This window comes from Myiozetetes cayanensis, unplaced genomic scaffold (genome assembly GCF_022539395.1).
Source record: "Myiozetetes cayanensis isolate MyiCay16 unplaced genomic scaffold, myiCay2020 scf23, whole genome shotgun sequence".
NCBI classification, from domain to species: Eukaryota; Metazoa; Chordata; class Aves; order Passeriformes; family Tyrannidae; genus Myiozetetes; species Myiozetetes cayanensis.
This window is the reverse complement of record NW_026087445.1, coordinates 9,281,223-9,306,025: the sequence shown is the minus strand read 5'-3', so window position 1 is coordinate 9,306,025 and position 24,803 is coordinate 9,281,223. Positions and strand designations below refer to the sequence as shown.

Sequence of the window (24,803 nt, the reverse complement as noted above, 5' to 3'; positions counted from 1 at the left end):
TTCATGGCAGCTGATCTCTGGTGTGCTGAGATCTCTGCTCTCCAGACAGTAACAGATATTTCTGCTGCAACACGTGACTCAGGATACGAGACTTCTTCAGTCCGAGCTGGGCAGTGCCAGGCCGTAATTAGACGGAGCAGAGACGCGGGCAGGGCTGGGAGGGCTGGTCTGTCCTTTTGGTGATGGAGCCTTCCCTGTCAAGGAACTCGACACCACAGCCCCACCTGCAGCTCTGCATTCTCTCAGGGTTCTGGTTCCAAGTTAGGGTTGTGCAGGCACCAGACCAGGCCATGAGGACGCTGCCCTCACCAGCAAATGGCTGTGACTTCTTCGGCACCATTGTCCTTTAGAGGCTTCCCATGTGCTCTGGCAGCGCAGCACGTGGTGCTGAGCCCAGGCAGCGCCGCCTGGGACAGATCTGCACAGCTCTGGCCCCTTTTGAACAGGGAAAGGCTCTGAAGTAACACCCTGAATGTCTCTCTAGGTAAGAACTCAGGGTCCCATACTCACAGCAAGTGGCAAAAACCCGGTGATGGAGCTCAATGAAAAGAGAAGAGGTCTCAAGTACGAGCTCATCTCTGAGACCGGTGGGAGCCACGACAAGCGCTTTGTGATGGAGGTGAGTGCAGCAGAGCTGCAGTTGCTGGGGTTTTGTTACCAGTGGGTCAGAGCACTTGCTGCTGCAGTTTAGTGTATAGTGTAGGCAAGGATGATGGTCTGTAAGGCATTGATGAAGATGAGGGGAGCCTCACGTGATTCCTGTCAAGGAAGGCTCCAGGGTATGGGCTAAATCCTGTGTCCAACAGACACTGCTCCCCTCTGAATTGCACTTGTGGTTTCCAGATTCCCAGTATCTGGGATACATTGGTTACCAGCTTCATATCTAGAATGAATGGAACTTTGTCACATAAAACACAAGAGGACTTTTTCCTACTCAGATTCTCTGTGGGTGGCACCTCAGCCCAGTGGGTGCAATGTGGTATTCCTAGAGATCAACACTAGCCATAAACTCATGTCTCAATTTTCAGGTAGAAGTAGATGGGCAGAAGTTCAGAGGTGCAGGCCCAAACAAGAAGGTAGCAAAAGCAAGTGCTGCATTAGCAGCACTTGAAAAACTGTTTTCTGGGCCTAATGCAGCAAACAACAAGAAGAAGAAGATTCTTCCTCAGGTAAGAATCGTTACTTGCTTTTTGGACTGCTCTGTTATCCCAGCTCTGGATTGTCTTTTGATACAGGAGGCAACATTCTAGTAAAGTAAGGTTAACACAGGCTGCTGTTTTGTGAGGTGGTTGGCTGTCTTTGGGGTGAAGTCCTGGCCCTGCTGCAGTGGGTTCAGGAGGGCGAGAGAGAAGCCAAGACAGTAGGTCGAGGAGAGGAAGCTTGTAAGGAGGTGGGAAAGAGAGCAGGGAGGAGCAGCAGAGAGAGGGTCACAAGCCAATGATGGTCAGTCCTGACCAAACCCCAGGAAAGTAACGGGGTGTGGGTGAGGGCACTGCTGGGCTTTGCAGGCAGTGGCCGGGCAGGGGGCCTGCCGTGTTCCATCAGTCACATCTCCAGCACACCCTGCTCCAGCCTGCCCAGCCAGCCTGGCGCTTCTGGCACCTTCCAGAGCTCTCTGAAAGGGGGTCATTCCATGCAGCTGGCCTTGTATTCCAGCAACACTTTCCCTCTCTGAATTGCTATTTTTTGTCACTCTGGGCAGACTAAAGGGGTTGTCAATACAGCTGTTTCTGCAGCAGTCCAGGCTGTTCGAGGCAGAGGACGAGGTGCTTTAACACGAGGGGCATTTGTCGGGGCAGCTGCTGCTACTGGATACATAACACCAGGTAAGGCACAGACTCACAGCTGATACTTTCTTTTTGTCTGCCAGGGCGTTCTTTTTCATGTGTGTCAGTCACCTGTGTTAAGTGATTTCTAATCATCTGAGATGAAGCAGAAGGCAGAATTCATGGGGCTCTAAATAAATCAAAGAGCTGGAAAGCTGGCAGTGCATGTCCTTTATGAGTGTACAACTTGAAGCTTGGTGTGCACAGAGCACACAGTTATGGGCATAATGGCTTTCCTGGCTTTATTATTTTATGATTTGTCTTCTTCATAGTTCACTGCCATGGCACAATTCCCAAAACTCTCTTCCTACCTAAGAACCTTCTGGATCATGTGTTGTTTAGCATTAGGATTGGCCTTCCCCAGAAACCCTTGCAGACATGAAGTCAGCTGGCTCCAGAGTCCCTGAGCTCCCAGAAACTTTCTACATGAACTGCACCTGGAAGCATCTATCAGTAGCTTCTGTGGTGGCCAAAAATAAAAGAATTTCTGTTCATGCTCTGGCTGATGTGGAGTCATGATCCCCACTGTATTGTTCTGATAGCAGAAACTGCTTTGGAAGTCCAAAGCTTCTGGTTCCCATTTCACATTTTCCCAAGAAAAAGTTAACAAAATGGACACTTTCTCCTTCCCCTTACTTTTCAAAGTGCATTTTCTTTGTGACTCTACCACATGTCTAAGGTCTGCAGATGACAGGGAAGGGAATCCAGACATTGTTTTCACTTGTTTTAGGAACCACAGATTTGTAAGAATGAGATGCTGAAGATGCCTTAGTCAAAGCAAATCCAATAGCTTCCAGAAAATAACAGTTACGTCCCTCATGCTCAGGTTTTCAGATTACAGCATGAGCACTAATTACACCCTCCAGCAGCTCAATGTGCCAACAGCACAGCCCTGTTGTTTGGGAGCCTTCCTTCCTGGCACAGTCAGCAGCCTGCTGTCTTCATTGTTCCTGTATGGTCATGTCATTTTAAATATTAAAAACAGGTAATTCATTTTTAATGGCTGTTAACATTGTTTTTGGAACTGTCTGTCTGCCTGAGGAGTCATTTATGAGACACTTTAACCTGCCAGGGGCATGCTTCTTGCCAGTGTGGAATTACTCCAGAAATAAGTTTAATTTCCCAGTTGCTGCAGTTAAGCTTTTATTAGCCTTGGCCTTCACAGATTATGTCTCTCCATCCCCTGTTCTTCTCAGAAATCTCTTGCTTTTTGTGATGACACAAGCAATCTCAACAGAAAAAAACCCTCCATGAACCACTGAGATGTAGCAACCAACATTGGTGTTATCCCTGTTGCTTTCTGTCTCACTCCAGAGTCACACTTTGCTCTTGGGGGGAAATGATCCTGCTTTGTTTATGTGGAGATGTTCAGACATCCTCTGTGGAACTTTGCTAGAAATGGCAGAGAAAGCAGCTTTACCAGTGGGGATGTGGCATCTGTCACAGGCATCCCACATTCCCCTCGTTGTAATGGAAATCTAGGAAAATGGCTGTTCTCTGCTTAGACTGCACTTGTGTTTTAGGAAGCACAGAAGCAAATATGGGATGTCTGGGTCATGCCAACTCTGTGCTCTGACAGTGCACACTTGAGGGATTCAGCCAAAAAGAAAATGCTGAGGCAATGGAATAGGAAATCTCACTCTGATGCTGAGGCTTGAGGAGGTCGCTGGTAGCTTGTTCTTCAGCCACCACGTGGAGTTTGATGTTTTCAGCAGCATTTCCATGTGTTGGTGTTTGGTTTTGCTGCAGCCCTGCTACAGGGCAGGGTGCAGGCACTGCAGGGCAGGGTGCAGGCACTGCAGGGCAGGGTGCAGGCACTGCAGGGCAGGGTGCAGGTGTGACCCGTGTCTGTGTTTCCCTGCAGGCTATGGAGCACCGTACGGGTACAGCACCGCGGCGCCGGCCTACGGTACGTACAGAGCTGTCATTAACACCTAGAGCACCACTGGGGGGGCTGTCCACGGGGGGGCAGTGCCAGGAGAAACTCAGAGAGATTAAAGCTCTTAAACCATGACAAAACACTTCTATGCCATAACCTTGTGGTTCTTTTTTGGTTGGAGTAGCTTTTTGCCTCTGCTTTGCCTGGTCTGTGGAAGGACTGCTTGTTCTAATTGCCTGTTCCCTTTAAACTGGAACCCAGTGGAAGTAGTTCCCTTACTTTTTACAGCCAACCCGTGCTCCATTCAAAGACTACCGAAGGGCCTATTTCAGCTTCTCTGACCCAGATTTAGCTAAGTGGCATTACAGTAACATTGGTGAAATGTTTGTTTTGTCCCCAAGTGTAAGTGGCTTGTGGACAAATCTCCCTTAATGCTGTCAACTCTGTGAAGGCTATGGGCAAATACACCCCCACCCCCACAGGCTAAACCACCACTGCTTGGGCCAACAGGATGGGTTTGGGTTGCTTGGACTGTTAAGTGATCAGACTGAAGGCAGCCAGGACATGGTCATTTGCCACAATGCTTTTTACTATGAAACACGTGATATTAGGCTGGCAAAGCACTGGTTTCATGGAGACTGTACATGAGCTGATGACCAGAGAGCTGTGATGGAAGGGTTTTTCTTAACTTGGCTTCTCCCTCCTGGCTTGTTTGACGCTGGACTAACAATGCATTCCTCTAACCGGCCCTTTTGGTTACTTTGAATGAGGTTTATGTGGCAATGGGAGCAGAGCAGTTTGGAGTCAGTGATATGTCCTGGCACACACAACTGAGCCCCCCAGAACCAGTCCCAGCAGGCTGTCCCATGGCAGGGGTCACAGCCCTCTGCTCAAATGGCCAGCACCTTTCAGGGCCTGCACTTTTGCCTGTGGGAAACTTTTGCTTTTTCACATTTGCGGTGCTTATTCCTCCCAAATCTGTGTAACTTGGGCAATGCCAACTCCCCTGATACCATCAGAAAAGTTTGAAATATTTTGAAATGTTGATTTCCTGACTTTTACAGCAGTACAAGCTCTAAGAAGGGAAGAATGCTGCTGCTTTATGGAAAGTGTTTGTTTTGCCTGACTGGCACCAGCTGGTCCAATTCTGTACTGAAAGGGGATGGAGGATGGGCCCACGGGCTGCACTCAGTGTGGAATTCTCCCCTCAAAACTGGAGCAAACCTCTCTAGTTTTAGACCTGCTGACTGCCCACATGCTCTGACAGAAGCAGCTGGCAGCAGGGCTGTCCCATGGAGTGTTGTCCTGGGACAGGGAACAGCTACGTGGTTCCTTCAGGGAAAAATAAATGGAAATTAGTTCAGGGTATGGATTTTTCACAAATCCCCTTGGTTCTTTCCAAGCAACAGTCTCAGACGATAACCAGGATGAGTGGCATCTGCATGTCTGTATTTTTACAAGCAGTGACACACTGTGACATGTGGAATCCTTTCCCTGCTGCAGACAGGAATGCAACTGTTACCAAATCTCCTTGCAGCTTTTCTTGCTTTTTTTCATTCCTTCCTTCTGTTTTGTGGGTTTTCCCCTCATTTTGCCTATTTTGGGAGCTGGATTTTAAGCACTTAGCTGTGTATATGTGACATATCACTGACTTCAAAGCGTTGTGGAATTGGATGCCCCCATTTTTCACATAAAGAGTTTCTGTTCTTAATGTCTTATGATTGTGATGCGAAGTTCTGGGATAATGCTTTTTGGCTGTAAGGTAAACATGTCTCTTTGCCTTTGTAAGCTGTTGCATGTTGGGAAACTTCACTTTGATCATCTGGTGCTCTGGAATACCTGCTGTTGCTGCTTTGTGATTTCTAAATGGATACATAGGTTAAATACTAGAATTTAAATAGGCAAGATTAAAAAACCAAACAAACGTTTAATTGTGCAGAAGTTTGTGAGGCCACAAGAACTCTAAAATTATCATGGAATCAGGCAGATGTTAATCTTTCCAGATTTGCCACTTCAGTACAGGAGAGGGAATGCAGAATAAGGAAGCAGATGCAGAATTTACTGTAGGTGCTTGATTTTTGGCTGACCTACCTGGATGCTGATCCAAACTGCTGAACAGTTTCCCTGTGAGTTGTATTTTATGCACAGCAGTGCCTGTCTAGAATATCTGCAGTTGCAACTGGCTTGTGAAATGAGCTCAGAACGAGCTAGTAGAGGTTAATTACCATAAAGATCATGAAGTAGAGCTTCAAGCCCAAATACACACTCTGCTTTTGAGAATATCACTTCCTTTAATTTTACCAAACACCAGGACAAAAATAAAAGCAGACTTTAGGCCAGCCATCTGTCTGAAATAGTGCAAAGTGGGGAAGTGTTACTGTCCACAGGACTGCACCCTGAAATCCCATTGACTGACTGATCTGGAAAAGGTTAATGAGAACACTACTGTAAGCTCTTATCTGACTTTCTTGGATTGCTGAACTTATTTGGAGTCCTCTCCCTTTCTTCTCTCTGTAGGTTTACCCAAGAGAATGGTTCTGTTACCAGTTATGAAATTCCCAACTTACCCCGTTCCCCACTACTCATTCTTTTAGCAAATGGCAGAAGCTAATTCCTATTGATTGAACAACACAGTACAGTACAGAATGTTAGAAGAAAAAAAGCCTTTTTATCCTGTTTTCTTTGAACACATACTTGAGCAAAGTCATTTGTAAAGAAACATCTTTTTCCTACTTTTTGATTTTAACAAAATGCAAATTTAGTTCTCTAAAACTTGAAAAAAATGTTCTGTGAAATGTTACCTCATTTTCAAATAACTTATACCAGCCTTCTGTTATAGGGAAGAACTAGAAGCTTAAATCTTACGTTTTAAATGAAGTATCCGATTATGTAAAATTAAATTTGTGAAGGATGTATAGAATATAAAACACTGATCACAAATAAACTGTTTTGTTGTAACACAAGAGTACTGCCTGTTTCCTAATGCAGTCACACAGACTCAGTTAATGACCTGTACTTGCTGTAGGGTTATTAAATGCAGGGCATAGTTCTTTAAAAAAAAACAAAAATAAAAATTAAAAAAAAAAAACCACCACACAATAGAAACTTTACAGTTAACATTTAACTTTGTAAATATTATGGTGTGTAATAAACTTAGTAAAATCTGGGTTAAAATATTGGTTTATCTTATTTTTTATAGTTAAGCATCAGTACCTGAGTTTCCTTATAGATCAGCATACTGTAACTGTGATTTTAGACACAGTCTTAATTATCCAAGAAGACTTTCACTCGTACACAAAATGCTGAAAAACAAACAAAACAAAGGGAATTAATTTAGGCTGTCTCTGTCTAAGGCTGCATTCTGTGAAACAAGTATTAAACCAAGGAAGTTCCCACTGAAGGATTTATGCAATTCCAGGGATACACCTTACGCCCGTATTGCCCAGAGAAAGGACAATAACCTTACAATCAGGTTCTTCAGAGCTCAAAAGCTGCTCGTTTTCCTTTCTTTTCTGTTTTTACCAAAAAAAAAAAAAAAAAAAAAAAGAGGAAAAAAAAGAAAAAAATTGCACTTGTTCTTGTGGCCTTCTTCACTTTTAAGATTGTCTGCCCACCCTTGATTTTCCATCCACCATTTCTACAGAAAGCATTTTAGTTGTCAATTGTCTATTAAACCAAAGGTTCTCCTTTTCCCCCTTACATTTATAAGAATCTAAAGCAGCAACAAGGTCCCCATGAAAACTTGCTATTTAATTGTCCCAGTTCTTGTTGAGTGCTGCTGTGACCAGTGACACACTTCAGCCATAGGCCAGTACTTTCTAACAGTTGGTGCTCCAACCCAAAGCTCCTCTTTCCATGAGGAGTGGGTGCACCTGTCTGAAATTCCAGGACAGGCCCCAGCTCCACGACTGGAGTCTCCCTGGATTGTGGGCTCTGATGAGGGATTCCAGTGGTCTTTATTAAGGTATCACCCCACGAATCAGCAGCGTTGTTGGTTGCACTCTCTCCTCAGCCCTCACCCCTTGCTTTTCCATAGGCTGACTGTAGTTCCTGCTCTTCCAAAGATTTGCCTTTATCCCCTGTTCTCTAACAGACTCTGCTGCTGAGGCAGGGGGAGCTTTGTATGTGACAAGGGTGTAAAACCAGTGCTTAAAGCAACGTAAAGTCCCTCCTCCCCCACACCCCCTTAGAGGGAAAGAAATATTAGAAAAGCTGAATAAGGGGTGGCTTATAGAACAAGCTGCTTTCCTTGGAATTAACTGCAGCTGTTATTCTTAAGCTAAGTATTTGTGCTTAGGAATGTGTTTCCATGTCACTGGGTTTCCTTCTGCCGGAGCTCTCCTTCCCTTGGTGCTGGTGGTACTTTAATAAGACGGAGATTCCTGGCCAGGAGGGTGAGCAGGGCCTGGGGAGGGCCCCAAATTGAGGTGCTCAGAAATCACTGATCTGGTTTGCTGGCCTATGGATGAAAGGAAGCCATCACGGAGCAGAAAAAGCATGGCTGATCAGAGCCCGTTTTTGTTAATCAAATATTCATTAAAGGAATCTTTCCTCCACACACATTTCCCTCCCCCCCTTTTGGAGTTCCCCCAATTGGCAACTGTTTGTAGTTTCTTTTTTTTGGTTGTTTTTTCCTGAATCCCCAGCTTTGTAAAATTTCAAACAAAATATTCTGTGAACCAATTCTATACAATGAACATTGGTAAGCCAAAAACTTGTTCTTATTTCAAAGACAAGAAGGGCGCTATGCTCTTTTCCAACATGATGGCAGTCATTTCAGATGATTTATAGAAGTCATTTTTTATTTTTTGTCATTTGTTGGGAGTTACTAACCACATTGTAAACTTGCCCCCTTGCTGCATATTTTACATTTCTCTGCTTTACTGAAAATATGAATGAGCTGTCAGTTCTTTGTTTAGAAAGTGATAACCTTGAAAGTGTTAGATGTTTCAATACCTTCAAAGAATTCAAAGTGCCCATTTTACAATGAAAATTCCACTTGCAGCTGAAAGAGCAGAGAAATTTAAATGGAGCTTTAGCCTCAGCCAGTCTCAGCAATTAACGTGAGGTTTTTGCTTCTCTGCTCTTCTCCCACTGTAGGTGGTTTTTTCATTGACAGTCCCTATTGCCAGCCTCTCAGCATCGCACCTTTTATTATTCACTTGGGCCCTCAAGATTTCTTCTCTGACTTCTAGAACCATCAGGTTGTGTGGCTCCAAATGGCATTTTGTACATGTCTTAAAAGCAAGAAAAAACGTGGCTCGTTTTGAGGTTTCTCAACTTCAGACATGGAATCTGAGCTTTTTTCCTTTTTCCTTTTTTTTTTTTTTTTAATTTTCCCAAATGTTCTTCTCACTTCTTGAACTTTGCTCCATGTAACAAAAAGCAATACCTGGTCCAAGCCCCAGTCCTCTCTTTGGGTACAGAGCAATAGATGTGTAAATACTCCTGGTTATTTCTCACACTGAAAGGGAAAGACTGGTGTGTCGGGGGGAAAAGCAACCACCAACCAAGGCCTAGCCCCGGCCGAGTGCTGCTTCAAGCAGTGCCAGCTGCCTCCACCTCCCCTCCTGAAGCCCTTCCCGATTGGAATCCTATGCTGTATTTGCACGTTTGCTGTCCCAGTTGCTACAGAGCCGTGCAATGGTCACTGCTGAAGTGCTTGGTACCATTGTGCACCTCAGCAGACATGAAATGTAGCAAAGAAGTAGAAGAGAAAAACAATATCTCTTTTTTCCAAAACGTAACTAAATGATATCTTCTCTCTCTCTTTTCCCCACATCATTGATATGAGGCACAAAAAGGGTAGGCCTGAACTGGAAAGTCAAGTGGATTGCTTTTGTGTCTCTTTAAACCATCACCAAACGATAGGAAAACTCGGTATTTGGGAAACATCCAGGTCAAAAAACTTTGCTGCTCTAAATTTACTGAGGTTTTTTCCTCTTGCATATTTGTATGTTGATACTTTGAGATTGTCAATCAGCAATAACTGAAAGGTGAATGTTTTTTTAAATGGTATTGGAACATCTATATGTTACAGCTTAAGACTTCTAAGCAGTTTTCAGCAGGTTAATTCCACTTTATTCTCATTCTCTCCGGACCTTCATAGCCATATGCACTTGTATAAAATAAGCAGAAATGTAGTGACTGTAAGCTGAGACCCTGATATAAAAGGTAAGAGATTTTATTTTCAGCTTAAAGACTATTTTTATTGCTTTTTTTCTAAGAATCTCATATATCTGTGACAATCTTGTATATGGCACGTTTTTATTATGTCTTGTTTAACTCAGTGTTTAAAGAGGTGATACTTAGGTCTGAATCCCAACTTTGTATTCCTCAAGGCCAATTCAAATACCCCCAGTTAAGAAAGAAAATATTACCTAACACTTTTAAGAAATTGTTTGGTTTTATCAGCAGACTGTTCTTCCAATATTTTCCTCTTGTGTAGCATAAAAAGCAGTATTGCTACTGCTGTGCCAGGCAGTGCAATCCCTGTGGATACCTCTGGGTAGGTACCAAAGCCAGCTCTGAAGGCCACACCTTGGTCCTGGGGATGTGGGATGGGTGACAGTAACGAACTGATAACGAGAGAAACTGTTTCCCTAAACTATTAAAGCTAAACTCCAAATGAAGAAGGAAAGACTTTGATGATATTACAGTTAAAATCTGCAGAGATCAAATTACATTAAGCCAAATTAATTCAGGAAGCAGCCAAGTTTGCTTCCCTCCCCTGTGTGCAGAGGAGGGCAGGCAGGCAGGGATTGATCTCTGTGTGAATCATGTGCTTAGCTGTGGTTTTCTACAGCTGGAAATCAGGATACAGCCATCCATAAATAATTGTTTTCCGTTCTGTAGTAAATGTTTTAACACATTTTACTTGGATTAAAATGGGTTTGGATTATGACCCATTGGTGCACATGATATGTGTAGTTTTAAAATACTATTTTTTTTATTTGCCTTTTAAACCTTGCTTTATGCAAAGTTGCATAGTACAGAACTGCAGAAGTGCAGTTCTTGCAGAACTTGAAGTTGCTGGAAACAACTCTTTTTATATAAAAATGCTTAAAAAATAAAAAAGCAAAAGAGAGCAAGTTGATGATGATGTAGCAGCTTTTTAGGGTCTCAATTCAGAGATTAAAAGATAAATAAACCCCGGACTGATCACAGTTTATATCGGTATGAAGCAGACTTAGTACAGAATATCTGCATCAAAATTCAAGAGCAAATATAAACTGTGTTTGATTTTAATACTGAGCCATCAGATTCACTAAATAACTGTGTGTGTAGGTTATCCATAGCTCAGGGGATGTCTGCAGAGAATTCCAGGCTGATCAAGAGCTGTTGCTCCTGTGGGCAGGAACCTGGCCTGGCAGGTGGCACCTGGGGAACTGAACTTGAGGAGCTGTGTCAGGGGCTGGCCCTGGAAACACAGAACCCTTCACTGACACTTGCAGGACAGCTGATGAGCCATCAGAACATCCTTCCAGGGCAGTGCTGATCCCAGAGCAGTCTGATCCCAGAGCAGTGCTGATCCCAGAGCAGTGCTGATCCCAGAGGAATGCTGATCCCAGAGCAATCTGATCCCAGAGCAGTGCTGATCCCAGAGCAGTCTGATCCCAGAGCAGTGCTGATCCCAGAGCAGTGCTGATCCCAGAGTAGCAGCTGATCCCAGAGCAGTCTGATCCCACAGCAGTGCTGATCCCAGAGCAGTGCTGATCCCACAGCAGTGCTGATCCCAGAGTAATGCTGATCCCACAGCAGTCTGATCCCACAGCAGTGCTGATCCCAGAGCAGTGCTGATCCCAGAGCAGTGCTGATCCCACAGCAGTGCTGATCCCAGAGCAGCAGCTGATCCCACAGCAGTCTGATCCCAGAGCAGCAGCTGATGCCAGAGCATTGCTGATCCCAGAGCAGCAGCTGCTGTGCCTCCTTCAGACAGGAGTTTAGATGCATTAAGGTGCATTATAATGAACTTCTCCTGAGTATTCCCTTCCTAACTGCTGTCAGCCTGACAAGCACTGTCCAGGTCAAGGACTGATAACGAACATCTTGCTGACTCTCATTTGATCTGCTTCTTCATGGACTGTGCTTGGCAGCTTAATCCATCTGTGTTTCTTTCCATCAGAATTGCTGTGACTGTGAATTTCCCTATGTTTCTGCCATCACCCTTTTAACTCTTACTATCCTAAGTATTCCACTCTCCTACTGTTTTTTTTTTAATTTGTTGGATCTTTTTTCTCTAAATTTCTCTAAAACACTGTTGTTTGTAATGCAGTACTTAGGTCTGAAATGTCCCCTTGCCTTTGCTGCCTCCCTTCACAGTAGGAGAACCTTTTCCTGCCATGTGAAACAGAGTACTTAAAACTCCTAAATCCTGGGTTCTGCAGCCCCTTGGAATCAGAGCTCAGACCCGAGAGTGCAGGATTGCCTGGGAATCCCCTCACTGATGTGGAACTTGAGCAAAATAGCCCCATGTGTCAAAGAGTCACAGAGTAGGTTCTTAAGTGCCTGATGCTCTGGCATTTGAGAGAGCAGCCAAATTCTCAGTAGGTTTTAACCTAACTGAAATATCAGGCTATTATGTGATGAGTAATTTGGGTGACATCTGCTTCATCAGTGTTGCAACAAGCACTGTTTTAACGCCAAGGCAGAACTAGAAACTCTTTTTTGCACAATGTTGTAGGTTTCCTCTGAAAAGCCTCCTCAGAGGAGCGTGGTTTGAAGTGCCTTTTCTGTGAGGTTGGAGGTCTGTGTCACTGCTCCTGAGCTCTGTATTTCTGTGTGCCCAGCAGCCAGACACGTACCCCTGGTTCCACATGCTTTGTGCAGCTGCCAGGATCACTGCCCGTTCGGCAGCCCCTTTCCAGTGAAGCACAAATGTTACTTTACAGTTTGAATTTCTGGTTCATGGAAAAGAATTCCGAAGAAGTTCCTTTCAATTAGTACATCTATAAATAGGAGAGCAGGGAGAGTCTGTGCCCGTACACTACCCACCTCACCGCTCGTTTTAGCTAACCAGATGATCGTGTGTATTTTGGGAGATGGTGTCTGGCACTTAAAGGATTAAAAGCAGCCAGAGATTTACAATAAGGAACTGACCTGTTTGATGTGTTATCTGTACTGGAGGTGAATGGCGTTGCTATTGACTTTGGAGTAACATCTGTGAACTCTGGGGTCTGCTCAGTCCTACTTCAGCAGCCACCGGAGATTGTCCAGCCGTGTTCTACCTAGAGGAGGTGTCAGAGTAACCACACTGCTCTGGAGGGGCTGGCTGGCTCAAAGCAAGGGCTGTGATGCTTCCTGCCATCGTGTCCCCTCTGTGCCAGTGCTTGCAGTCTCCCCTGAGCACAGCCCAGGACTTGGAACACGGTGACCTTGTTGCCGGGCGTGGTGCCCGGGGCTGGAGCGGGGCCAGCCGTGCTCAGGGAGGGAATGTGGAACGCGCGGCCTCGCTGCCCAAGCAATTTCTGCTGGACACGGTGCCCAGTCCAACCCTCACAAAGGCAGTTTGGTGCCTGGGTAGGTGGTTCCTAATCTGTCTAATTTGCTGTCGTGTGGCCAGTGTGAGCTAATTAGATGATTCAGCAAATGTCATGGCTCCCAGTTAATGTGCTCTAAATGCTGTTGCCACAACTTTCTCTGCTGGTAAATACCTTTGCTTCTGTACTCTGTCCTCCTGCCCTGCCCTGCCCTTTCTGATCACCTTCTGGTATCCCAGTAAATAGCTGATTCTCTCAAATTATGGAACTTTACATAGGAGTGTCTAGATTCTTAAAAACTTTTAACCAGACTATGAAGCACTTCAAAGAAACTAGTTTTCCTACAAATATTTCAACTTATTCATGTGCCAGGGGACTATTTCTACTCATTTACAAAGATCAGAAAACTACTCCAGGATCTCTGATCTCTGGAGACAGGGATTCTTTCTTTGAGAACACTTGCCTTCTGGTAGGAAAAAAAGATTTAAAGTGTGTCATACTCAATAGAAGACTGTGCCCTCAAGCCCCTGAAAGAACTTAATTGGGGAAAAGTGCACAAATATAAAATTATTTGAGGCTTTTTGCTTTCATTGAGCTACTGAGAATAATTTCCCTGACAACAAGTTCCTCAGATTATTAGGAAGCAGAAAATGCAGGAAGCGGTGCATGGAGATTTTTCAAGTAGTCTAGGAAGAAAAATCTCCTATTTGTTGGCTGTTCAGCTCTGGAACATCAAACTCTTGTCATTTCTTAATCTCCAAGATAGCAATAAATGTGAGCAGCGTTAACGTGCCACCCCTGATCCAGTCCCAGCAGTGCCCCAGGAGAGCGAGCCCAGCAGTCCCTGTCTTTTCAGTCACCAATTCCCTGACATGAAGTGTCCCTTGCTTCATTTGTAATTCTGCATCTGCACTTCTGAGAGCCAGCCTAGAGGTGGGACTCCTGAACATCCCTCCAGATGTGTACAGATGAAGAGCAGGCAGACAAGGCAGTATTTCAGTCTTTACTCACACAAAATGGCAGGTTTCCCTCTGCCTCTTGTGCTCACTCGGTATTAGAACTCCTCGCCTTTAGCTAAATTCTCAGTAGACAGTTGCCTGTTACTTAATCAAGGGGAAACTCTGTCCCAGCTTCGCTGAGTTCCAAGCCACAGAAGCAGCTTACAAAAACAGCTCCTATTTCCGGTGGCTCTGGGAAACAGCACAAGAACTCTGCGGCTGCGGATTCCTTTGGATACACCATGGGATGTGTAAACACGGAGTTCAGATTGTTGTTCTCAGTCGTGGAGCTGACTGAGCCCTCCCCTCTCTGGCATCAAAAGAATGAAAATGAGCTCTGTGCTGGGCTCACTGAGGAGCTCTGTTAGGAAGGGCTGCTCTGTCTCAAAAAACAGTAACTCAGCTCCAGTGTTCAGCACACAGAGCCTCTCGGGCTTCCTGCTGAATAACCTAGTGAAAAATGAGACACTTTATTGACTTGTTTAAAACAAAGCAAAGGCACAGTGTAGTTGAATCTGCTGTCTATACAACAGGAGACAGCTTGTCTGGGGGCTCGCTGGGTTCATCCCACTCTGAGAGGAAATTCTGTTCAAGTCACTGTAGAGCAGTGACAGGAGAAAGTCGGCACTGAAGTCCTGGGCCTCTGGACCACGGCAGGTCCCCTGCCCTTCCTTTGGAACATAAACCACGTAAGCCAGGAGTTAAGTGTTTGGCATTAAGAGAATTGTCACCATGAAGCTGTTTCATTACTCAACCCCAGAGTTATGTCTCCTTAGCTTTATTTGTGCCATCTAAATCCCCACTGATTTACGTGCAGGCATTCTACTGCTCCTGACACATCTTGTTCCCATTGTGCTCACAGGAAGGGGACTCATTCACTCGTTGGTTTGTACCTGCTGTCAGATAATATAAAAGCACAAGTAGGACATATCTGCCTGTTCCTCTCTCCGGGGTCTCTTAGGACAAAGGGTGCTCTTTGTGCCAGGCCTGTGTGATGCTGTGCAGGCAAGGCAGTGCTCCTCTGTGAGGGGCAGCAGATAGGTAAGAGAAAAGGCCGTCACACAGGAAGATTTAAATTCAGTAAAGTGGGGGGTTTTCTCCAGTTCCTGTGACTGCAAGAAACATTCAGACGTGTTTTACCATGATTTTTAAGAGGAGCTGAATGTCCCAAAGTGGTGTGTGGGGATGTGCAGTTCTAAAGCAGATCTCTTAATTTGGATGTTGTTTTATCTTGTATTTGGTGCCTTAACTCTGTACAATTTAAGGTCATATATACTATACCACAGGTAGTTTAGTAGTTAAGTGTACTTGAAAAGAACCCATCAAGCCTAGTCTATAGAAACTCTTGCACAGACTGAAGCCTTCTCAGGGGGAGAGTACTCTTCCATGTTTAATTAATAATCTACCAATAAATTAGAGTTTTAAGAATGTAAGAGCATAAAAAAAATTTAACCACAGAGACTGAATTTATCTGATTTCTAACTTCAAAGGTTTGGGGCAATAAGAAAGATAATTAAAGCTACAGTCTCTTCTATGCTGTGTAAGTAAACAACATCAGAATGTTTTATCACCAGCCTGAAGTGCATGTTTGTGAAAACCTCTGGACTGTTATCTCTACTAGAACAAATAACACTTAATTTTAAAAGGCATTAATTGAATGTAACTGGCTATCCTTCACTCATTAGTACAGGGGAGCTGGAATGAGTAAGAGTCGCAATTAATTTTTAATTGATTAAACTTAAGGCTCACTCCTGCCTCTCAGCTGGATGTAGAAGCTGCAGCTGCCTGATGCTGCTCTGCAGTTCAGCAGGTGTAGTGCAGCACTGCTGATTGCATCTGTGCAATCAGTTCTGGCAGAAAGGGCTGTGGCCAGAGAGAGAAGGAAAAAAACGGGAGTAGAACGTCTGTCTGCAGTCAGAGAGAGATCATGGATCCACCAGAGACAGGACGTTGGAGGGAAAGTTGCACTGCCTTTTCCAGGTCCGTTAAGAGAGTCTGTGGTTTATGTCTGCTGTGGAAAACCAGCAGCTTCAGTGTTCTAAGAGCAGGGGCAGATGGTATTGCTTTTTTAATAGTTAGTAAGAAATAAGAGGTTTAAGCTATCCATACAGCTAAAGCTGATACTGATGTTGCTACAGCAGATTAATGTTTTTTTCTGTTCAGAAACAAGTCCAGGACTGCAGGTTTTCCAGAGGAGGAACAAGAGAAATCCAGTCATCAAATTCTTTTCCCTGATGCAGCCCTACCCAAAATAAGGAGGCAGTTGCAGGCAGTGCCTATAGCATGCAACTGAAGTTTGGGAGGGACAATTTCCCCCTAAAGGAATACTAGTTAGTTATTTCTACAATGCCCAGAGTATTCTAGACAAGCTGTCTTTACCCAGAGGAACAAGGCAACAAGGGAGGGCAGACACTGCTCCCACAACTCCCTGTTGTAATGTACATACCCCAGGTCACCAACACTGGTGTAACTAGTTATGACAAAGTTCATCTTACCAGCAAAACGTATTTTGACATTCTACCCGCTTCTATTTTTTAAGCTAAAGGGGAGTTAATCATAGCACTCATCTGTTTTGAAGGGAGTAGAGCAGAAGGTAAGTTTTAACTTCATACTTCGAAGCTGCTATGAATAGATTAACAGTGTTCCATGGAAACAACCTGATACACTTCTTTATTCTCTTTGTGCTCCGTTTCTGTGTTCTTGGAAAAGCACAAGCTTGTGTAAGCATAATCAATAAAGTTACTCAGGGTACTGCATCATCCCAGCAGTGGACACTAACCACATCTTAAGTCAACAGGCACATATAAATCAAGCTTAATTAAGAGGAACAGGACATCTTGGCGAGTTTTGTTTTACTGCTGGCACTGCTACAATTTACTGATCTATGCATACCGAAATGTGTGTATTGCTGCACTCCCAACAGAACTGAGGGAGTTCTGTAAGGGTGTCCTGTAAACTCACAGAGTCAGTGTAGGAGAGGCAGTATTTATTCTTCTTTCATTATTTCCACAAAGAACTGTTTCTGAGCAGATGGAAAGTGATACTGCTCAAAGGAGAAGAATGGTGGGCTGGAGAACAGCATTCAGAGCAGTACAGCTTTTGAAGAGTTAGTGATCATGTGAATTTAATTATGAAAATTCTGATTTGCTGTACAGATTATTTCCTGTGTTTTCAAATTCATATCACTGCTTCCCTGCTCAAAAATAACAGGATAAAGACAAGTGTAGTTTTCTAATAACATCTATTGCATGGAAATCCACATCCACTGGAGGAAAAGGGAGGCTGTACTGCAGAGAGCATATTCAACTACAGAGCCATTCTCTGGGCAATGCTGCATAATTTAGGAGTGGGTAAATATGCCTTCAGGGACAACATGACACAGAGCAGATGGTTAAGACAAAAAAAAAAAAAATCACAGAAAAAAGCCTCAAAGCTTTGTCCAGTCACACATCCAGTGTCCCTACCGAAGGGACAGGTCCATTCATACGCGCTTAGTGAGCTATGTGTCGGGCATCACAAAGGTCCTTAAGGACAAACATTTTGGAGCCGGTCTCCTTTTGGACAGAAAAGGGAGGAAGTTGACTCTGTCTTCCAGTTCCAAGGTGCAGTGTCTTATTTCTAATCCTAACCCTAAGTCAATATTTATTGATCCAACTGACTAAGCTTTTTAGGCTGACCAGCTCTCTACGAAGCAATCCTGTTCTCTTGAGCCTCTGCAGGGGCCAGTAACTGGTGCTTAACTAACTACTGCTTCCAGTGCGGAATGTCACGTCCTGCAGCTGCCCCAGACCAGGCTGGGACACTGGCACTTCTCAGAGAGCAACACTGCTGGGGTGGGGGCTCTCCAGAGCACTGAAGTAGTACAGCAGAGCAAGTCCCAGTGGGCTGTGAATGCTTTTTAAAGTCCTGTCTAGCTCTTAGTGACAAAGTTGAGCATGAAACCTGTGCTGCCAAACGTACCAGCCCCTTGCTGAGGAAGACACCCATGGGAAGCAGGCTTGGAAGTGGAGATTTTGAGGAAAGGCTGTTGTTTTCCAAATCCAATCACAGGCACTTTTTTAAATGGTTGAGCTTTCATCCACCAAAAATCACCAATCAAATCAATTCAAATTGCTGCTAATTTGGGTTAAAATATCATCACCTTTGTAGAACCCAAACCACCACCATCCATCTAAATAATTCCTAAGCAAAGACTCATCAGGAGGCAGAGCCCTTCTGACAGGAAATCTGGCAGTGCAGTATGATGACAATCAGACTTCTCTGATGACAATGACTTCTCCAAGACAAGGAAAGGACAGAGGCAGTGCTTTGGGGCAGTGTTTCATGCTCAGCAAGTTTGTAGAGAGGGAATGCAATCTATAAATCACTTGTACTGTATTTCTGTTTCTAGACTTGAATGAATTTCACTTTTCCTTTGTGGGTCAGCATATTAAACGTTAAAGAAAAGCTCTATTTTTCTAAATCTCTTTCACCAATAAAGGTCTGACCTGCAGCCAACAGATGGATTTATTTATCCATAGAGGATGGAGTGTTTATTTTTACACTAAGATTGGATATGGATTGAATACAAAGAAGTATGACCTTTAAACTATCAAAACCTTAAGTACTATGAATGAATTCCACAAATGACTAATATGGTAGACAATTCAATCTTTCTTCCCAATAAATCTCTCTCAAAAGATGTTACCCAGAATTAAACTTCCAAATGAAGTACAAGAGATCCTTGTGCTCTAATTACAGACTACTTTGAAAATCCTTCAGTTTTCTCCCGATTTATAATCAGTAAAGAACAATGATGACTGAACTATTCCTGACTATACTCTAAAGAAAGAAATTTCAAATAAAGTAATTTGGCAACAACCATAGCTATTTATAGCATTAAAAACGTAATCTGAACATTCAAATTTTCTTAATTTGGAAGCAGTTGAGTGGGAAGAAAAATAACTGCACACTGAATTTTCAATTGAGCTGTCTCTACTCACTAGCCAAAAAAGCCTGCAAATGTCAAGGGAACGCTCTCTGTACATTCAGTCGCTTCCTCCTGTGCTGCTGTACCGGCCCCTCGGCTTCATTTGGCTTCTGTGCTGTGGTTTGTACCACACTGTTCTGTACACAACAGATCTGCACTGTAACCGCGGGTCATTTGCCACTGATTGTAACCCAGTGCTACAGACTTCTCTGTATATAAACCCAGAACCATGTCCCATTGCTTCCAATAGCTCCAATAAAGGCTTCTCTCTGGACACAGGAATCACGGCCTAATGATTGGGTTGGGGGTTTGGTTACAGAAGGGAACTGGCTTTAGGGGGTTTCTGAAGCCTGGGAAGCCAAACCACAGAGGTCCATGAACCTGAGCCTGAGTCAGGGAACAGGCTCAGCAGAAAGGGCAGACAGGCTTCTGAAGGCTGCAGTGTTAGCAGAGATGACCTGGAGATGGAAACAGAAGGCACATTTATGCTGGACCAAGCAGAATGCGTTCCTTCACAGAGGTGAGAGGAACAGAGCACACAGCACTGCAGCTGTGCCAGGGCTGCTGCACACAACTGCCCCTGGGGTTTGCCTTGGAAGCAGTGACAGAAAAGCCCAGAGAAGGCTGTGATGAGATTAGGCAGCAAGGCAAAAACCTGGGCAATTCCTAGTATTTAGCTAATTAGAAATACCGGATGCCTATTTTCTAAAAGGATAAATTCCCTATACAAAGAACAAATAAGGTTCTCTCAAACATTTTCTTATCCTGGAATATACAAGTATGTCCGGACGTGTAGAGTTACAGAACCCAGTTTTACTCCTGAAGGGAAGCTAGAGAAGACATTTAATATATACTCTTACTGTTCTTAGAAGTGTTTTTTCCAGTCTTGAAATGCTGAATTAAAGTCTGAGTGCAGAGGTCATGAATAAAATATAGAGGAGATCAAACTTAAGGATTAAAAACTGTTGTAAGCTGACTCTAACAGAGAATGCTCTTAATAAAATGAGATGTATGAAACCCCACAGCTCAGCATACATGATGACTGGACCAGGACTTGGACATATGCAGCCAGCCTGTCTGCTGGCGTGCTGCAAACAAGTCACTTATGCACAAAGAACTGAGAGACCAACACATCTCTTAAAATTCAGAGCTGTATCAAATATTTAGCAAGTAAGATCCACAAAGAACTGAACAGGCAGTTAAGAAAACATCATTAACACTTGGCTGAAACTGAAGTAAGTTTACCTTCTGTATCAGCATAATGCTAACCTATGCACATGCCTACTGTCAGCTGGTTTACCAAGAGGCCATTCCGAAAGCTCCCCTGGGATTATCATCTCGGAGGTGCTGAGAAGGCCAACAGCTCTTCAGCAGCAGCCTGGCAAGTGCTGGTCAGTGACAGCTCACGGAACGAGCTGGGCCCGCTCCAGGAGCTGGCGGGCATTCTGTGGCCTGGCAGGAACGGAAGAGGGGCTGACAAGGGAGGGATGCCCAGGAGCAGTCACACAATACTGGGGCTGGATTGATAAAGGAGGTTGGCACATCCTCCTTTCTTCGCTGTGAAAATGCCTGCCATCTCCCACAGTTTTACTGCTGTCCTCCTGTAGCTGAGCTCAGTTTGCCCAGGCAGTGACAGGGTGTCTTGCTTGGGAGAGCAGGGAAGCTGTGACTTGTGGCCCCTTGTCCTCCGCTCGCCCCTCCAAACCACCATACACCCAAGTCCATCTGCTTTCTCTGGGCAACCCTGCAGTGCCTCTCACTGTGAATCTGCACATGAATGCACACAGTGAAATCTGCAACAGAAAGCTCCTTCATCATTTTCAGGCCCTCCCCAACACTGCTTGACCACTCCAGCCCATCCCATGCTGGCACTGAAGGGATCCATGCAGAAGGAACCATCTGCTTAGCAAGCAGGATGGATGCCCAGTTTACCTTGCTGCAGTCAACATCACCTTGGAAAAGTGATTACACAGGAAGCAGGAAAAAAATACTTATTGACTGATGGCTAAGTAACAAACCAGCTTGTAACCTCCACGTGCAAAGAACTGCTGCATCTATAAACCTGCCCAAAACAGCACCCCTCTTTCTGCCAGAAGAGAAGTGACACCTCACTTAATCGCTCACGACATAATGCTGACTTTGGGGGTTTGCTGCAGGATTGAGTTCCAGCAAGTCAGCCAGAAAGAGTTCTTTTCTTTCCCATATGCTGAGCTGCAAATTATCCTTCTCTTTTGTGACCCCAATCCTTGGTACAATCAGCTGAAAGTAACTGGAGCTGCCACCACTTTCAGGGCCCTGATTTCATCTTCACTTTGGGCTATATGTTCCAGCACATTTATTTGTAAAGCTGTAAAAGGCCTGTGTGTATTCTTGTTACAGTTACAACAAAAGGCCCTTTCTGCTCCAGGCACGAACATGGGGCAAAAACCTTAAAAGGCCTTTGGATCTCAAAAAAGGATCACATACCCTGCACAAATAACACTTTCCTCATCCTCTTGGTGGCACACACCAAAGGTGGCATTTCCTGCTCACAGCAAAGGCAGGCTCAGCTCTCTGCTGGTTATGATTTATTCAAAGGGTTGTGTTTTTTTTAAATCTGGGTAACTTTGGATTACAGTAGAAGAGGAAAGGCTAAACCAGGGCAAGATGACAAACTACAGCTCAGTAAATCCAATTATGTTACCCTGCAAAGCAGTTCCACACAAACTCCTATACTGCCAATACTGCAGGTCTTGAGGTGGCCACAGGATTCCTGCACCCAGCACAAAGCAGGCACATGGACAGGGGCTGAGCTGCACAGTTCACTTACCCTGGGTTTAATGAACAATGTCATTTTGAGAAAGAGGTTGAAAACATGCAACTTCTTCTGTCTGTACATTAAGCTGTTCTCACTGAGATCAAATGAATGCTGACTTGAACAGAATTTAGAACTTGCCAGTTATACTAATTAGTGGCCTCCTCACTGTCCTAACCACAGAAATGACCAGCACTTGTAACTTCTAAAGACACTCGGAGTCCAGGCTCTGAGGAACTGGTGGCTCCTGAAACCAGGCTATCCCTGCAGTTCTGAGGCTGGGGGCACCCAGGAGCTCTGGTTTGCTGTTTGTGTCTGCAGCAGCAGCCATGGCATCCATAATTCACAGCAGTCTGCACAGGCTCCCACAGCCCCTCTGGCTGTGGGTTTGCACTTTACCACACTAAAATCACCTCAGGGAGATGCACAGTCATCATCACACAAACACCATCCTTCTCCCTCCGTGCTAGACAAGACCTTGTTCCAGGAGTGATTCCCTGGAGGATTATGCAGCAGTCCTACCATGCCCTGGGTAGGTGAGAGCTCAGATACACACTGCTCTGTAAGCAACCACCCTTCATCCTCCTCCTCTTTCCCACCCATTCTCTCTGGTGTGTCAGTATTAAATTACTGTAAAACCACTTCTTTAAATGAGCATAAACATTCAGGACACAGAAGGCATTAAGTTGCTTCCCTTTCTTCTTGTCAGCCAAGAGCTGTGCCAAAACCACAGTGGTTTGCTGTGGTGCTCTTCGAAGAACTGGTGAACCCCCTTTGCTCACGCCGTGACAGCTGACAGTGGCACAGCACTGTCTCATCTCACAGCCCTTCACTACCTTTTCTCAGACACAGCACTTGAATACAATCTGCACAGCAGTTTCTTTTCCCTGCAGGGCATAAACTGACCAGCCAGATTAGTAGAGCCCCCATCAAGAGTTATTCCAGTGTCCCCTCCCTCCCAGCTTTATGCCTGTGGCCCCAGGGCTCCCCTTTCCCCTGGGTGTGACAGCTCCATGCACGACAGACGCTCCCAGCAGGGAGTTTAAACACACAGCCTGGCTGTTTTCATGGCACACGCTAACTGTGCTCGGCATGGTGAGGGCTCCTCTCAGAGCTGGCAGCCTGCAAGTCTCTCATCACTTCTGCACCTTCTGGAGCCTCAGAGCCCACAGTGGCTGCCATTTCATGTAAAGCACAGCAGAACCTTCCTAAAAATCACGGCTTCTGCCACACAAGCTGTTGGTGAAGGTGGACCTCTGTGCCACCACAAGTGACCCAGCTTGCTCCCTTCCATAAAACATCCTGCACTTGGAATCCTCATCCCCTCCCATGACCACACTTAAACCACACACCAAGGGCCCTTAAGGTGAGATCACGAGAGAGCAAGAAAACAACTGAGGTCACATCACCTCCAACCGTAACTCAAGCCACTAAAGCTGATCAAAACATACTTCTGCTCTAACATTTTAATCACCGTACATTCTAAAGCTTCTGTATTCTGAAAAACTTGTATGATGTGATAAACTTTGGCTATGAAATTTGCTACACCTCACATCTCAGCCAATGTTAGAACACCAAGAGAGGCTCAGGAAGGCTTACCGGTACTTCAAGCCAAGTTCAAGATGTATTAGAAACACATCCCACAGATTTATTTCCAACACATTTCAATTTTACTATACTTCCTCCCAGCAGATCGTTTCTGTACACGGACATAACTTTCAGATCAGATTCACAGGAGAACAAATATGGAATGTCGTAGTTCTGTAATTACTCCAGGTATCGCTCAGATTGTAGATTTTGGATTTGCTAAAAGTAAATGATGGTTCACACACATACAGGTTTTTGCAAATGCTGGGCATTTCTGGCTGGATGCCTCTTGGCATCCTGACAGATTCTGTCTTTGTTAGTTCATTACTTGAATTACCTAACTGCTGAATTTTATTGGAATAGATTTCAGCTCCCTGAAAGTATAGAGAACATTTAATTTCACATTAAGAGATTGTTCAACAAAGATGATTTCTGCTATTTAACACTGCTCTTTAGAAGTCTTGCAGGGTGCAGCACTTTTACAGTGCCATCTGTGGCAATTTCATCTATGCCAATTTGGGCCAAACCAAGTAGAACAATTACTCAATTAAAAATACAAGATATTGCACAAAACTGGTGAGCAAACTGCTTCTGCAGTCCTCAGGAGATCAGATAAACCATATTCTTCTCCTGTTACTTCAAGAACAAAAAAAGTTCTATTTAAAATAGTGTTACCTTCTGTATTTGTATGCATTACGTGTTTCTAAAGCTCTGCTGCTGTGCCGTGCCCTGGCGCTCTCCTGACACCCACAGGCGCTGGGAGAGCTCTGGGAGGTCCCCGTGATCCCCTCACGAGGCGCTGCCCCGACCTAAAGGCCTGTGCTGTCCTCCAGCCCGGCAGCTCAGCACACGCTCTGCACCTCCGTCCCGCCGGGTAGCTCACGCCTGCGTCCTTTCCGTGGCACAGCGCCCGCCACAGCCCCCACAGCAAACAAAATGGCGCCCCACATCGACTCCCACAGCAAACAAAATGGCGCCCCACATCGCCTCCCACAGCAAACAAAATGGCGCCCCACATCGACTCCCACAGCAAACAAAATGGCGCCCACATTGCCTCCCACGGCCCTCACAGTGAACAAAATGGCGCCCCACATCGATTCCCACGGCCCTCACAGCAAACAAAATGGCGCCTCACCTCAACTCCCACAGTAAACAAAATGGCGCCTCACCTCAACTCCCACAGCCCTCACAGCAAACAAAATGGTGCCCCACATCGACTCCCACAGCAAACAAAATGGTGCCTCACCTCGACTCCAACGGCCCCGACAGCA

The 24,803-nt window shown here is 44.8% G+C and overlaps 1 protein-coding gene across 10 annotated transcripts in view; it reads left to right on the top strand.

The window, feature by feature from the left end:
- The window catches only part of STRBP (spermatid perinuclear RNA binding protein), a 58,624-nt gene extending 39,191 nt beyond the window's left edge, over window positions 1-19,433 (top strand). For 3 of the 10 annotated variants that reach the window (XR_007629449.1, XR_007629448.1, XR_007629452.1), the window contains 6 exons: window positions 485-619; window positions 1,029-1,169; window positions 1,703-1,826; window positions 3,691-3,735; window positions 8,806-11,481; window positions 11,551-19,433. Coding sequence is in view for 2 of the 10 variants with exons in the window: in XM_050320174.1 (XP_050176131.1) it covers window positions 485-619; window positions 1,029-1,169; window positions 1,703-1,826; window positions 3,691-3,735; window positions 8,806-8,900 (540 nt within the window). In the remaining 8 variants the exon portion in view is untranslated. Of the gene's footprint in view, window positions 1-484; window positions 620-1,028; window positions 1,170-1,702; window positions 1,827-3,690; window positions 3,736-6,222 lie in introns of all 10 variants that reach the window. The other 7 variants (XR_007629454.1, XR_007629453.1, XR_007629455.1 and 4 more) reach the window with 6 other exon arrangements.
- Window positions 19,434-24,803: the final 5,370 nt, after the last annotated feature.